A 17,601-nucleotide genomic window follows, 5' to 3' on the forward strand; every position below is an offset into this window, starting at 1 on the left:
GGTACTGTTGTATGGTACGTGTTCCTCCCGGTACTGTTGTATGGTACGTGTTCCTCCCGGTACTATTGTATGGTACGTGTTCCTCCCGGTACTGTTGTATGGTACGTGTTTCTCCCGGTACTGTTGTATGGTACGTGTTCCTCCCGGTACTGTTGTATGGTACGTGTTCCTCCCGGTACTGTTGTATGGTACGTGTTCCTCCCGGTACTGTTGTATGTGTTCCTCCCGGTACTGTTGTATGGTACGTGTTCCTCCCGGTACTGTTGTATGTGTTCCTCCCGGTACTGTTGTATGTGTTCCTCCCGGTACTGTTGTATGTGTTCCTCCCGGTACTGTTGTACGTGTTCCTCCCGGTACTGTTGTATGTGTTCCTCCCGGTACTGTTGTACGTGCTCCTCCCGGTACTGTTGTATGTGTTCCTCCCGGTACTGTTGTATGGTACGTGTTTCTCCCGGTACTGTTGTACGTGTTCCTCCCGGTACTGTTGTACGTGTTCCTCCCGGTACTGTTGTATGTGTTCCTCCCGGTACTGTTGTATGTGTTCCTCCCGGTACTGTTGTACGTGTTCCTCCCGGTACTGTTGTATGTGTTCCTCCCGGTACTGTTGTATGTGTTCCTCCCGGTACTGTTGTACGTGTTCCTCCCGGTACTGTTGTATGTGTTCCTCCCGGTACTGTTGTACGTGTTCCTCCCGGTACTGTTGTATGTGTTCCTCCCGGTACTGTTGTATGTGTACGTGTTCCTCCCGGTACTGTTGTACGTGTTCCTCCCGGTACTGTTGTACGTGTTCCTCCCGGTACTGTTGTATGGTACGTGTTCCTCCCGGTACTGTTGTACGTGTTCCTCCCGGTACTGTTGTATGTGTTCCTCCCGGTACTGTTGTACGTGTTCCTCCCGGTACTGTTGTATGGTACGTGTTCCTCCCGGTACTGTTGTACATGTTCCTCCCGGTACTGTTGTATGGTACGTGTTCCTCCCGGTACTGTTGTACATGTTCCTCCCGGTACTGTTGTATGGTACGTGTTCCTCCCGGTACTGTTGTACATGTTCCTCCCGGTACTGTTGTATGTGTTCCTCCCGGTACTGTTGTATGGTACGTGTTCCTCCCGGTACTGTTGTACGTGTTCCTCCCGGTACTGTTGCACATGTTCCTCCCGGTACTGTTGTATGTGTTCCTTCCGGTACTGTTGTATGGTACGTGTTCTTGACTGTGTCTCCCAATTCCGGACTTCGTCTCCCCATTCCTGACTGTGTCTCCCCATACTTGACTGTCTCTCTTCATTCCTGACTGTCTCTCCATTCCTGACTGTGACTCTCCATTACTGACTGTCTCTCCCTTTTCCTGACTGTCTCTCCATTCCTGACTGTGACTCCCATTTCCTAATTGTCTCCCCATTCCTGATTGTGTCTCTCCATTCCTGACTGTGTCTCCCTATTCCTGGCTGTATCTCCACATTCCTTACTGTGTCTCCCCATTCCTGACTGTGTTTCCCCATTCCTGACTGTGTCTCTCAATTTCTGACTGTGTCTCCACATTGCTGACTGTGTCTCTCCATTCCTGAATGTACCTCCCCATTCCTGACTCTCTCCATTCCTGACTGTGTCTCTCCATTCCTGACTGTGTCTCCCTATTCCTGGCTGTATCTCCACATTCCTTACTGTCTCCCCATTCCTGACTGTGTCTCCCCATTGCTGACAGTGTCTTCCCATTCCTAACTGTGTCTCCACTTTCCTGACTGTATCTATTCCTGACTGTGCCTCTATATTCCTGACTGTCTCTCCATTCCTGACTGCGTCTGCCCATTCCTTTTTTTTTGCAGGGATATTCCTGCGCGGGCCCTAAGCCTCTGGCTGGCCCACTGCGCGGGCCCTAAGCCTCTGGCTGGCCCACTGTGCGGGCCCTAAGCCTCTGGCTGGCCCACTGTGCGGGCCCTAAGCCTCTGGCTGGCCCACTGCGCTGGCCCTAAGCCTCTGGCTGGCCCACTGCGCGGGCCCTAAGCCTCTGGCTGGCCCACTGCGCGGGCCCTAAGCCTCTGGCTGGCCCACTGCGCGGGCCCTAAGCCTCTGGCTGGCCCACTGCGCGGGCCCTAAGCCTCTGGCTGGCCCACTGCGCGGGCCCTAAGCCTCTGGCTGGCCCACTGCGCGGGCCCTAAGCCTCTGGCTGGCCCACTGCGCGGGCCCTAAGCCTCTGGCTGGCCCACTAAGTGTTGCTTGTTTCTGTTTTACTTGGGCGGAGTATGAGTATTTATGACTCGTATGGTCGCTTCAGTAAGATTTTGCCATATGTGTTTAACGACTTCTTCTGCTCTGTTGAATCTGAATTGAACTCTTAATGGGTTTGTAACGCTGCACTGTGTTAGATAATGTTCCAGTGGTCTGTTGTGGTAGTAACTGTGCACTGTGTTAGATAATGTTCCAGTGGTCTGTTGTGGTAGTAACTGTGCACTGTGTTAGATAATGTTCCTGTGGTCTGTCGGGCATTTCTTCACAGTGTTGACATTTCCTCTCATCTTCCGGAACCAGTAAGCCTATTTCCCATGCACATGGGTATCCAAGCCTGATCCAAAGTAAGTGTACTTCTGTTGCTCTACTGCCCCCTTTCATCAAACTAAGTGGTTCCTAGTTGGTTGAATTCTTGTACCAACCCGCAGATCCTGATGTTGCAACTGCTGTGTTGTGGTCGCTGTACATCACCTGCATTGCTCTGTTTCTAATTACTTTCTTAATCTGTGATAGACTCTGTGGTATGTAAATGTCTACATTTCTTCTCTTAGTTGCAAGTTTTGCAGTTTCGTCTGCAAAGTTATTTCCTATTATTTCCCATTTCTTGAATGTGTCTACCCATTCCTGGCTGTGACTTTCCATTCCTGATTGTATCTCCCCATTCCTGACAGTGTCTTCCATTCCTGACTGTGCCTCCCCATTCCTGACTGTATCTCCCAATTCCTGACTGTCTCCCTATTCCTGACTGTCTCCCTATTCCTGACTGTGTCTCTCAATTCCTGTCTGTCTCCTTATTACTGACTGTGTCTCCCCATTCATGAATGTCTCCCCATTCCTGACTGTCTCTCCATTCCTGACTGTGACTCCCAATTCCTGACTGTCTCCCCATTCCTGAATGTGTCTAATTCCCATTCCTGACTGTGTCTCGCCATTCTTGACTGTATTTCTCCATTCCTGACTGTGTCTCCCCCATTCCTTACTGTATCTCCCCATTCCTGTCTGTATCTCCCAATTCCTGACGGTGTCTCCCCATTGCTGACTGTGTCTCCCCATTCCTGACTGTCTCTCCATTCCTGACTATCTCTCCATTCATGATTGTGTCTCCCCATTCCATACTGTCTATCCATTCCTGACTGTGTCTCCAATCCTGATTGTCTCCCCCTAGTCCTAACTGTGCCTCCTTATTCCTGACTGTCTTCCCATTCCTAAATCTCTCTCCATTCCTGACTGTCTCTCCCAATTTCTGACTGTGTCTACCCAGAGCCGGTCGGCCGAGCGGACAGGACGCTGGATTTGTGATCCTGTGGTCCCGGGTTCGATCCCGGGTGCCGGAGAGAAACAATGGGTAGAGTTTCTTTCACCCTATGCCTCTGTTACCTAGCAGTAAAATAGGTACCTGGGTGTTAGTCAGCTGTCACGGGCTGCTTCCTAGGGGTGGAGGTCTGGTCGAGGACCGGGCCGCGGGGACACTAAAAGACCCGAAATCATCTCAAGATAACCTATTCCTGACTATATCTACTCGTGCCTGAATGTGTCTTCCCATTCCTGACTGTATCTCTCCATTCCTGACTGTCTCTCCATTACTGACTGTGTCTCCCTATTACCGACTGTGTCTCTTTATTCCTGACTGTGTCTCACCATTCCTGATTGTCTCCCCATTCCTGACTGTGTCTCCCCATTCCTGACTGTGCCTCTTCATTCCTGACTGTGTCTCGCCATTCCTGACTGTGTCTCCCCATTCCTGACTGTGTCTCGCCATTCCTGACTGTGTCTCCCCATTCCTGACTGTGTCCCCTAATTCCTGACTGTGATCCCATTCCTGACTGTGTCTCGTCATTACTGACTGTGTCTTCCCATTCCTGACTGTCTCCCCATTGTAAATAGTGTCTCCTTTCCTGACTGTGTCTCACCATTCCTGACTGTGTCTCTCCATTACTGACTGTATCTTGCCATTCCTGACTGTCTCACCATTCCTGACTGTGATTCTCATTACTGACTGTCTCTCCCTATTCCTGCCTGTCTCTCCATTCATGATTGTGACTCCCAACTCCTGACTGTCTCCCCATTCCTGACAGTGTCCAATTCCCATTCCCGACTGTGTCTCCCAATTCATGACCATATTTCCCCATTCCTGACTGTGTCTCATAATTCCTGATTGTGTCTCCCTGTTCCTGACTGTATCTCCATTCCAGACTGTGTCTCCCCATTCCTGACTGTCTCTCTATATTCCTGATTGTCTCCACATTCCTGACTGTGTCTCTCCATTCCTAACTGTTTCCCTATTCCTGACTGTCTCCCTATACCTGACTGTATCTTCCCATTCATGACTGTGTCTCTCCATTACTGACTGTGACTCTCCATTACTGACTGTCTCTCCATTCTTGATTGTGACTCCCCATTCCTGACAGTGTTTAATTCCCATTCCTGACTGTGTCTCGCCATTCATGACTGTATTTCACCATTCCTGACTGTGTCTCCCTATTCCTGACTGTGTCCCTTAATTCCTGACTGTATCTTACTGTTCCTGACTGTATCTCCATTCCTGACTGTGTCTCCCCATTCCTGACTGTGCCTCCCCATTCCTGACTGTGTCTCCCCATTCCTGACTGTGTCTCTATATTCCTGACTGTGTCTCCATATTCCTAACTGTATCTCTCCATTCCTGATTGTTTCTCCATTCCTGAATGTGTCTTCCCACTTCTGACTGTGTCTTCCAATTCTTGACTGTCTCTCCATTCCTGACTATGTCTCTCCATTCCTGACTGTGTCTCCCCATCGCTGACTGTGTCTCCCCATCGCTGACTGTGTCTCCCTATTGCTGACTGTATCTCCCCATTTTTTACTCTTTCTTAGCATTCCTGACAGTTTCTCCTCATTCCTGACTGTGTTTCCCCTTTCCTGACTGTGTCTCCACATTATTGACTGTGTCTCCCCATTCCTGGCTGTGCCTCCCTATTCCTGACTGTGTCTCGCCATTTCTGGCGGTGTCTCTCCATTCCTAACTGTGTCTTTCCATTCCTGACTGTCTCACAATTTCTGACTGTATCTCCCCATTCCAGATTATGTGTCCCCATTGCTGATTGTGTCTCTCCATTCCTGACTGTCTCTCCATTCCTGACTGTGTCTCTCCATTCCTGACTGTGTCTCTCCATTCCTGACTGTGTCTCCCCATCGTTGACTGTGTCTCTCCACTGCTGACTGTATCTCCACATTTTTTTACTCATTCTTAGCATTCCTGACAGTTTTTCCTCATTACTGACTGTGTCTCTCAATTCCTGACTGTGTCTCCCTATTATTCACTGTGTCTCCACAATCCTGACTGTGTCTCCCTATGCCTGACTGTCTCTCCATTCCTAACTGTGTCTCCCCATTCTTGAATGTGTTTTTCATTCCTGACTGTGTCTCCCTATTCCTGACTGTCTTCCTATTCCTGACTGTGTCTCCCTTTTCCTGACTGTGTCTCTTCTTTCCTGAATGTGTCTCCCCATTTCTCTCTGTCTCCCTATTCCTGACTGTCTCCCCATTCCTGACTGTCTCCCCACTGCAGACAGTGTCTATCCTTTAATAACTGTGTCTTCCCACTTCTGACTGTGTCTTCCCATTCCTGACTGTCTCACCATTCCTGACTGTGTCTCCCCGATACTGACTGTCTCTCCATATTCCTGACTGTCTTTCAATTCCTGATTGTGAATCCCAATTCCTGACTGTCTTTCAGTTCCTGTGTTTAATTCCCATTCCTGACTATGTCTCGCCATTCATAACTGTATGTCCCCATTCCTGATTGTGTCTCCCCATTCCTGACTGTGTCTCCTAATTCCTGATTGGGTCTTCTGATTCCTGACTGTATCTCCATTCCTGACCGTGTCTCCCCATTCCTGACTGTGTCTCCATAATCCTGACTGTGTCTCCTCATTTCTGACTGTATCTCGACATTCCTGGCTTTGTCTCTCAATTCCTGACTGTCTCTCCAGTCCTGAATGTGTCACCTAATTACTGACTGTGTCTCCCATTCCTGACTGTCTCCCTGTTCCTGACTGTGTCTTCCCACTTCTGACTGTGTCTTCCCAATCTTGACTCATTCTCCATTCCCGTTTGTACCTCCCCATTCCTGACTGTGTCTTCCTATTCCTGACTGTCTCTCCATTCCTGATTGTGACTAACTGTCTCCCCATTCGTGACTGTGTGTCTGTTAATTCATGACTGTATTTCCCCAATTCCTGACTGTGTCTCTTAATTTCCTCTACTGTGTTTCCCCTTTCCTGATTGTCTCTCTATTCCTGACTGTGTCTCCAGATTCCTGACTGTATCTCCCAGTTCCTGACTGTGTCTCCCCATTGCTGACTGTGTCTCAATATTGCTGACTGTATCTCCTCATTCCTGACTGTTTCTTACTGTTCCTGACTGTGTCTCCCTTTTACTGACTGTGTCTCTCCATTCCTGACACTTTCTCCCTATTCCTGACAGACTCTCAATTCCTGACAGTGTCTCCCCATTCCTTACTATGTCTTTCCACTCCTGACAGTTTCTCCCTATTCCTGACTGCGTCTCACCATTCCTGATTGTATTTCCTCATTCCTAACCGTGTCTCTCCATTGCTGAGAGTGTCACTTAATTGCCGACTGTATCTCCCCATTCCTGAATCTTTTCTCCCTATTCTTGAACGTGTCTCCCCATTCCTGACTGCGTCTCCCCATTCTTGTCTGTCTCTCCATTCCTCTGTGTGTTTCCCTATTCCTGACTGTGTTTCCATTCCTGACTGTGTTTCCATTCCTGACTGTGTCTCCCTATTCCTGACTGTGTCTCCCAACTCCTGACTGTATCTCCTTATTCCTGTCTGTCTCCCTATTCCTGACTTACTCCCCATTGCTAATTTTGTTTCCCCATTCCTGACTGTCTCCCCATTACTGACTATATCTCCCCTTTCCTGACTATGTCTCCCCATTGCTGACTGTATCTCCCCATTCTTGACTTTCTCCCCATTTCTGACTGTGTCTTCACGTTCCTGACTGTTTCTCCATTCCTGACTGTGTCTCCCCATTTTTGACTGTCTCCCGATTCTTGATTGTGTCTCCCTATTCCTAACTGTCTCTCCACATTCCTGACTGTTTCCCTATTCCTGATTTTGTCTCACAATTCCTGACTGTGACTAACCATTCCTGACTTTGTGTCCCCATTCCTGACTGTATCTCCCCATTCCTGACTGTGACTCTCCTTTTCTGACTGTGTCTTCCCATTCCTGACTGTCTCTCCCTATTCCTGATTGTCTTTCCATTCCTGACTGTGATTCCCTATTCCTGATTTTCTCCCTATTAATGATTTTCTAATTCACATTCCTGACTGTATCTCCCCATTCCTGACTGTGGCTCTCAATTCCTGACTGTGTCTTCCCATTCGTGACTGTCTCTCCCTATTCCTGACTGTTTTTCCATTCCTGACTGTGATTCCCCATTCCTGACTGTCTCCCTATTCATGACTTTCTAATTCCCTTTCCTGACTGTGTCTCCGCATTCATGACTGTCTACTCTTTCCTGACGGTCTCTCAATTTCTGACTGTGTCTAATTCCCATTGCTTACTGTGTCGCCCCATTTCTGACTGTATTTCCACATACCTGACTGTATCTCTCATTGCTGACTGACTCCCTATTCTTGACTGTCTCCCCATTGCTGGCTGTGTCTCCCCATTCTTGACTGTCTCCATATTCCTTACTGTATCTCCCCATTCCTGACAATGTCTCCCCATTGTTGACTGTGTCTCCCTATTCTTGACTGTCTCTCTATTCCTGACTGTGTCTTCCCATTCCTGATTGTATCCCTATTCCTGACTGTGTCTCTCAATTCCTGACTGTTTCTCCCCATTCCTGACTGTCTCCCCATTCCTGACTGTCTCCCCATTCCTGACATGTGTCTCTCCATTCCTCAATGTCTCCTCATTCCTGACTCTATCTCCCCTTTCCTGACTGTGTCTCTCTATTGCTGACTGTGTCTCCCATTCCTGACATGTGTCTCCCCATTCCTGGCCGTGCAGGAGAACAAGGACTGCTTCCATGGGGAGTACTGCCGGGAGCAGCAGGCGTGCACGTGTCAGCGGGACTTTGTACGTGAGCCAGGCGGGGCGTGCTTGGCCCTGAGGCGTGTTGGCGAGCCGTGCAGAGTCGACCAGCAGTGTTCCAGGCTCGACCCCCGTCTGCTCTGTCACCACGGACGGTACGTGCAGCTCCTCTCTCACTATGGACAGTACTTACAGCTTCTCTGTCACCACTAACAGTACGTGCAGCTTCTCTGTCACCACGGATGGTACGTGCAGCTCTGTCACCACTGACAGTACGTGCAGCTTCTCTGTCCCCACGGATGGTACGTGTACTCCTTTTGTTAACTCGGACGGTACGTGCAGCTCCTGTCACCTCAGATGGTTCGTGCAGCTTCTCTGTCACCACTGACGGTACGTGCAGCTGTCACCACGGATGGTACGTGCAGCTCTGTCACCACAGACGGTACGTGCAGCTCTGTCACCACGGACGGTACGTGCAGCTCTGTCACCACTGACGGTACGTGCAGCTCTGTCACCACGGACGGTACGTGCAGCTCTGTCACCACTGACGGTACGTGCAGCTCTGTCACCACGGACGGTACGTGCAGCTCTGTCACCACTGACGGTACGTGCAGCTCTGTCACCACTGACGGTACGTGCAGCTCTGTCACCACGGACGGTACGTGCAGCTCTGTCACCACGGACGGTACGTGCAGCTCTGTCACCACGGACGGTACGTGCAACTCTGTCACCACTGATGGTACGTGCAGCTCTGTCACCACTGACGGTACGTGCAGCTGTCACCACTGATGGTACGTGCAGCTCTGTCACCACGGACGGTACGTGCAGCTCTGTCACCACGGTCGGTACGTGCAGCTCTGTCACCACTGATGGTACGTGCAGCTCTGTCACCACGGACGGTACGTGCAGCTGTCACCACGGACGGTACGTGCAGCTCTGTCACCACGGACGGTACGTGCAGCTCTGTCACCACGGACGGTACGTGCAGCTCTGTCACCACGGACTGTACGTGCAGCTCTGTCACCACGGACGGTACGTGCAGCTCTGTCACCACGGACGGTACGTGCAGCTCTGTCACCACTGACGGTACGTGCAGCTCTGTCACCACTGACGGTACGTGCAGCTCTGTCACCACGGACGGTACGTGCAGCTCTGTCACCACTGACGGTACGTGCAGCTCTGTCACCACGGACGGTACGTGTAGCTCTGTCACCACTGACGGTACGTGCAGCTCTGTCACCACTGACGGTACGTGCAGCTCTGTCACCACGGACGGTACGTGCAGCTCTGTCACCACGGACGGTACGTGCAGCTCTGTCACCACGGACGGTACGTGCAGCTCTGTCACCACGGACGGTACGTGCAGCTCTGTCACCACGGACGGTACGTGCAGCTCTGTCACCACGGACGGTACGTGCAGCTCTGTCACCACGGACGGTACGTGCAGCTCTGTCACCACGGACGGTACGTGCAGCTCTGTCACCACGGACGGTACGTGCAGCTCTGTCATCACGGACGGTACGTGCAGCTCTGTCACCACGGACGGTACGTGCAGCTCTGTCACCACGGACGGTACGTGTAGCTCCTCTGTCATCACGGACGGTTATCTTGAGGTTATCTTGAGATGATTTCGGGTCTTTTTTTTTTGTGTCCCCGCGGCCCGGTCCTCGACCAGGCCTCCACCCCCAGGAAGCAGCCCGTGACAGCTGACTAACACCCAGGTACCTATTTTACTGCTAGGTAACAGGGGCATAGGGTGAAAGAAACTCTGCCCATTGTTTCTCGCCGGCGCCTGGGATCGAACCCGGGACCACAAGATCACAAGTTCAGCGTGCTGTCCGCTCCGGCCGACCGGTACGTGCAGCTCTGTCACCACGGACGGTACGTGTACCTAATGTGTCACCACGGACGGTACGTGTACCTCATGTGTCACCACGGACGGTACATGCACCTCATGTGTCACCACGGACGGTACATGCACCTCATGTGTCACCACGGACGGTACGTGTACCTCATGTGTCACCACGGACGGTACGTGTACCTCATGTGTCACCACGGACGGTACATGCACCTCATGTGTCACCACGGACGGTACATGCACCTCATGTGTCACCACGGACGGTACGTGTACCTCATATGTCACCACGGACGGTACGTGTACCTCATGTGTCACCACGGACGGTACATGCACCTCATGTGTCACCACGGACGGTACATGCACCTCATGTGTCACCACGGACGGTACGTGTACCTCATGTGTCACCACGGACGGTACGTGTACCTCATGTGTCACCACGGACGGTACATGCACCTCATGTGACACCACGGACGGTACGTGTACCTCATGTGTCACCACGGACGGTACATGCACCTCATGTGTCTCCACGGACGGTACGTGTACCTCATGTGTCACCACGGACGGTACATGCACCTCATGTGTCACCACGGACGGTACGTGTACCTCATGTGTCACCACGGACGGTACGTGTACCTCATGTGTCACCACGGACGGTACATGCATCTCATGTGTCACCACGGACGGTACATGCACCTCATGTGTCACCACGGACGGTACATGTAACTCATGTGTCACCACGGACGGTACATGTACCTCATGTGTCACCACGGACGGTACATGTACCTCATGTGTCACCACGGACGGTACATGCACCTCATGTGTCACCACGGACGGTACATGCACCTCATGTGTCACCACGGACGGTACATGCACCTCATGTGTCACCACGGACGGTACGTGCACCTCATGTGTCACCACGGACGGTACATGCACCTCATGTGTCACCACGGACGGTACGTGTACCTCATGTGTCACCACGGACGGTACATGCACCTCATGTGTCACCACGGACGGTACGTGTACCTCATGTGTCACCACGGACGGTACATGCACCTCATGTGTCACCACGGACGGTACATGTACCTCATGTGTCACCACAGACGGTACATGCACCTCATGTGTCACCACGGACGGTACATGCACCTCATGTGTCACCACGGACGGTACATGCACCTCATGTGTCACCACGGACGGTACATGTACCTCATGTGTCACCACAGACGGTACATGCACCTCATGTGTCACCACGGACGGTACATGCACCTCATGTGTCACCACGGACGGTACATGTACCTCATGTGTCACCACGGACGGTACATGTACCTCATGTGTCACCACGGACGGTACATGTACCTCATGTGTCACCACGGACGGTACATGCACCTCATGTGTCACCACGGACGGTACATGCACCTCATGTGTCACCACGGACGGTACATGCACCTCATGTGTCACCACGGACGGTACATGCACCTCATGTGTCACCACGGACGGTACGTGCACCTCATGTGTCACCACGGACGGTACATGCAGCTCATGTGTCACCACGGACGGTACGTGTACCTCATGTGTCACCACTGACGGTACATGTACCTCATGTGTCACCACGGACGGTACATGTACCTCATGTGTCACCACGGACGGTACATGCACCTCATGTGTCACCACGGACGGTACATGCACCTCATGTGTCACCACGGACGGTACATGCACCTCATGTGTCACCACGGACGGTACATGCACCTCATGTGTCACCACGGACGGTACATGCACCTCATGTGTCACCACGGACGGTACATGCACCTCATGTGTCACCACGGACGGTACATGCACCTCATGTGTCACCACGGACGGTACATGCACCTCATGTGTCACCACGGACGGTACGTGCACCTCATGTGTCACCACGGACGGTACATGTACCTCATGTGTCACCACAGACGGTACATGCACCTCATGTGTCACCACGGACGGTACATGCACCTCATGTGTCACCACGGACGGTACGTGCACCTCATGTGTCACCACGGACGGTACGTGTACCTCATGTGTCACCACGGACGGTACATGTACCTCATGTGTCACCACGGACGGTACGTGCACCTCATGTGTCACCACGGACGGTACGTGTACCTCATGTGTCACCACGGACGGTACGTGCACCTCATGTGTCACCACGGACGGTACGTGCACCTCACGTGTCACCACGGACGGTACATGCACCTCATGTGTCACCACGGACGGTACATGCACCTCATGTGTCACCACGGACGGTACATGCACCTCATGTGTCACCACGGACGGTACGTGCACCTCATGTGTCACCACGGACGGTACGTGCACCTCACGTGTCACCACGGACGGTACATGCACCTCATGTGTCACCACGGACGGTACATGCACCTCATGTGTCACCACGGACGGTACATGCACCTCATGTGTCACCACGGACGGTACATGCACCTCATGTGTCACCACGGACGGTACATGCACCTCATGTGTCACCACGGACGGTACATGCACCTCATGTGTCACCACGGACGGTACGTGCACCTCATGTGTCACCACGGACGGTACATGCACCTCATGTGTCACCACGGACGGTACATGCACCTCATGTGTCACCACGGACGGTACATGCACCTCATGTGTCACCACGGACGGTACGTGCACCTCATGTGTCACCACGGACGGTACGTGCACCTCATGTGTCACCACGGACGGTACATGCACCTCATGTGTCACCACGGACGGTACATGCACCTCATGTGTCACCACGGACGGTACATGCACCTCATGTGTCACCACGGACGGTACATGCACCTCATGTGTCACCACGGACGGTACATGCACCTCATGTGTCACCACGGACGGTACATGCACCTCATGTGTCACCACGGACGGTACATGCACCTCATGTGTCACCACGGACGGTACATGCACCTCATGTGTCACCACGGACGGTACATGCACCTCATGTGTCACCACGGACGGTACATGCACCTCATGTGTCACCACGGACGGTACATGCACCTCATGTGTCACCACGGACGGTACATGCACCTCATGTGTCACCACGGACGGTACATGCACCTCATGTGTCACCACGGACGGTACATGCACCTCATGTGTCACCACGGACGGTACATGCACCTCATGTGTCACCACGGACGGTACGTGCACCTCATGTGTCACCACGGACGGTACGTGCACCTCATGTGTCACCACGGACGGTACATGCACCTCATGTGTCACCACGGACGGTACATGCACCTCATGTGTCACCACGGACGGTACATGCACCTCATGTGTCACCACGGACGGTACGTGCACCTCATGTGTCACCACGGACGGTACGTGCACCTCATGTGTCACCACGGACGGTACATGCACCTCATGTGTCACCACGGACGGTACATGCACCTCATGTGTCACCACGGACGGTACATGCACCTCATGTGTCACCACGGACGGTACGTGCACCTCATGTGTCACCACGGACGGTACGTGCACCTCATGTGTCACCACGGACGGTACATGCACCTCATGTGTCACCACGGACGGTACATGCACCTCATGTGTCACCACGGACGGTACATGCACCTCATGTGTCACCACGGACGGTACATGCACCTCATGTGTCACCACGGACGGTACATGCACCTCATGTGTCACCACGGACGGTACATGCACCTCATGTGTCACCACGGACGGTACATGCACCTCATGTGTCACCACGGACGGTACGTGCAGCATATATGGTACAACCTCACACTTCAGTTGTTTTGTCTACCACAGACGTGGCCAGACATTTACAATGCTAACCAGCATATATACATTTTCTTCTGTCCTCCATGGACAGAGTGAGAGATTTGTTGAACATATAGTTCAGGGATTTTTGAACAATCAACCACAAAAGGTGATTGTAATGCTTTTAAAATGCTAATCTAACCTACATAAATACATAGATGCACAGAGTAACGTCAGCCCTTCATAAAGTGGTCGATGTGTCTTTTAAATAGTGTCATTAATGTGCATTTACAAAGGTGAAATGTAATTCTGATCAGCTTCCATATATACTTTATACACACACACACACACACACATATATATATATATATATATATATATATATATATATATATATATATATATATATATATGCGAACAAGCCTGAATGGTCCCCAGGACTATATGCGAATGAAAACTCACACCCCAGAAGTGACTCGAACCCATACTCCCAGAAGCAACGCAACTGGTAACTACAGGGCGCCTTAATCCGCTTGACCATCACGGCCGTCAAAAGGAAGTGATAGCCGAGGCTATTTGAGCCACTTCCCCGACGGCAACTCGGATGGTAATCTTGGGCATAGCATTTCACCAAATCACCTCATTCTTTGGGGCACACGTGAGGAACACAAATGCGAACAAGCCTGAATGGTCCCCAGGACTATATGCGAATGAAAACTCACACCCCAGAAGTGACTCGAACCCATACTCCCAGAAGCAACGCAACTGGTAACTACAGGGCGCCTTAATCCGCTTGACCATCACGGCCGTCAAAAGGAAGTGATAGCCGAGGCTATTTGAGCCACTTCCCCGACGGCAACTCGGATGGTAATCTTGGGCATAGCATTTCACCAAATCACCTCATTCTTTGGGGCACACGTGAGGAACACAAATGCGAACAAGCCTGAATGGTCCCCAGGACTATATGCGAATGAAAACTCACACCCCAGAAGTGACTCGAACCCATACTCCCAGAAGCAACGCAACTGGTAACTACAGGGCGCCTTAATCCGCTTGACCAACACGGCCGTCAAAAGGAAGTGATAGCCGAGGCTATTTGAGCCACTTCCCCGACGGCAACTCGGATGGTAATCTTGGGCATAGCATTTCACCAAATCACCTCATTCTTTGGGGCACACGTGAGGAACACAAATGCGAACAAGCCTGAATGGTCCCCAGGACTATATGCGAATGAAAACTCACACCCCAGAAGTGACTCGAACCCATACTCCCAGAAGCAACGCAACTGGTAACTACAGGGCGCCTTAATCCGCTTGACCATCACGGCCGTCAAAAGGAAGTGATAGCCGAGGCTATTTGAGCCACTTCCCCGACGGCAACTCGGATGGTAATCTTGGGCATAGCATTTCACCAAATCACCTCATTCTTTGGGGCACACGTGAGGAACACAAATGCGAACAAGCCTGAATGGTCCCCAGGACTATATGCGAATGAAAACTCACACCCCAGAAGTGACTCGAACCCATACTCCCAGAAGCAACGCAACTGGTAACTACAGGGCGCCTTAATCCGCTTGACCATCACGGCCGTCAAAAGGAAGTGATAGCCGAGGCTATTTGAGCCACTTCCCCGACGGCAACTCGGATGGTAATCTTGGGCATAGCATTTCACCAAATCACCTCATTCTTTGGGGCACACGTGAGGAACACAAATGCGAACAAGCCTGAATGGTCCCCAGGACTATATGCGAATGAAAACTCACACCCCAGAAGTGACTCGAACCCATACTCCCAGAAGCAACGCAACTGGTAACTACAGGGCGCCTTAATCCGCTTGACCATCACGGCCGTCAAAAGGAAGTGATAGCCGAGGCTATTTGAGCCACTTCCCCGACGGCAACTCGGATGGTAATCTTGGGCATAGCATTTCACCAAATCACCTCATTCTTTGGGGCACACGTGAGGAACACAAATGCGAACAAGCCTGAATGGTCCCCAGGACTATATGCGAATGAAAACTCACACCCCAGAAGTGACTCGAACCCATACTCCCAGAAGCAACGCAACTGGTAACTACAGGGCGCCTTAATCCGCTTGACCATCACGGCCGTCAAAAGGAAGTGATAGCCGAGGCTATTTGAGCCACTTCCCCGACGGCAACTCGGATGGTAATCTTGGGCATAGCATTTCACCAAATCACCTCATTCTTTGGGGCACACGTGAGGAACACAAATGCGAACAAGCCTGAATGGTCCCCAGGACTATATGCGAATGAAAACTCACACCCCAGAAGTGACTCGAACCCATACTCCCAGAAGCAACGCAACTGGTAACTACAGGGCGCCTTAATCCGCTTGACCATCACGGCCGTCAAAAGGAAGTGATAGCCGAGGCTATTTGAGCCACTTCCCCGACGGCAACTCGGATGGTAATCTTGGGCATAGCATTTCACCAAATCACCTCATTCTTTGGGGCACACGTGAGGAACACAAATGCGAACAAGCCTGAATGGTCCCCAGGACTATATGCGAATGAAAACTCACACCCCAGAAGTGACTCGAACCCATACTCCCAGAAGCAACGCAACTGGTAACTACAGGGCGCCTTAATCCGCTTGACCATCACGGCCGTCAAAAGGAAGTGATAGCCGAGGCTATTTGAGCCACTTCCCCGACGGCAACTCGGATGGTAATCTTGGGCATAGCATTTCACCAAATCACCTCATTCTTTGGGGCACACGTGAGGAACACAAATGCGAACAAGCCTGAATGGTCCCCAGGACTATATGCGAATGAAAACTCACACCCCAGAAGTGACTCGAACCCATACTCCCAGAAGCAACGCAACTGGTAACTACAGGGCGCCTTAATCCGCTTGACCATCACGGCCGTCAAAAGGAAGTGATAGCCGAGGCTATTTGAGCCACTTCCCCGACGGCAACTCGGATGGTAATCTTGGGCATAGCATTTCACCAAATCACCTCATTCTTTGGGGCACACGTGAGGAACACAAATGCGAACAAGCCTGAATGGTCCCCAGGACTATATGCGAATGAAAACTCACACCCCAGAAGTGACTCGAACCCATACTCCCAGAAGCAACGCAACTGGTAACTACAGGGCGCCTTAATCCGCTTGACCATCACGGCCGTCAAAAGGAAGTGATAGCCGAGGCTATTTGAGCCACTTCCCCGACGGCAACTCGGATGGTAATCTTGGGCATAGCATTTCACCAAATCACCTCATTCTTTGGGGCACACGTGAGGAACACAAATGCGAACAAGCCTGAATGGTCCCCAGGACTATATGCGAATGAAAACTCACACCCCAGAAGTGACTCGAACCCATACTCCCAGAAGCAACGCAACTGGTAACTACAGGGCGCCTTAATCCGCTTGACCATCACGGCCGTCAAAAGGAAGTGATAGCCGAGGCTATTTGAGCCACTTCCCCGACGGCAACTCGGATGGTAATCTTGGGCATAGCATTTCACCAAATCACCTCATTCTTTGGGGCACACGTGAGGAACACAAATGCGAACAAGCCTGAATGGTCCCCAGGACTATATGCGAATGAAAACTCACACCCCAGAAGTGACTCGAACCCATACTCCCAGAAGCAACGCAACTGGTAACTACAGGGCGCCTTAATCCGCTTGACCATCACGGCCGTCAAAAGGAAGTGATAGCCGAGGCTATTTGAGCCACTTCCCCGACGGCAACT

At 51.7% G+C, this 17,601-nt stretch overlaps 1 protein-coding gene across 2 annotated transcripts in view; it reads left to right on the forward strand.

Annotated features, from left to right (window-relative positions):
- The window catches only part of LOC123757801 (uncharacterized), a 131,601-nt gene that overhangs the window by 18,990 nt on the left and 95,010 nt on the right, over window positions 1–17,601 (forward strand). For both annotated transcript variants that reach the window (XM_069339003.1, XM_069339002.1), the window contains exon 2: window positions 8,249–8,427. In XM_069339003.1, coding sequence (XP_069195104.1) covers window positions 8,249–8,427 — 179 coding nt within the window. The remainder of the gene's footprint in view (window positions 1–8,248; window positions 8,428–17,601) is intronic.

The sequence above is a fragment of the Procambarus clarkii genome, chromosome 40 (genome assembly GCF_040958095.1).
Source record: "Procambarus clarkii isolate CNS0578487 chromosome 40, FALCON_Pclarkii_2.0, whole genome shotgun sequence".
NCBI classification, from domain to species: domain Eukaryota; kingdom Metazoa; phylum Arthropoda; class Malacostraca; order Decapoda; family Cambaridae; genus Procambarus; species Procambarus clarkii.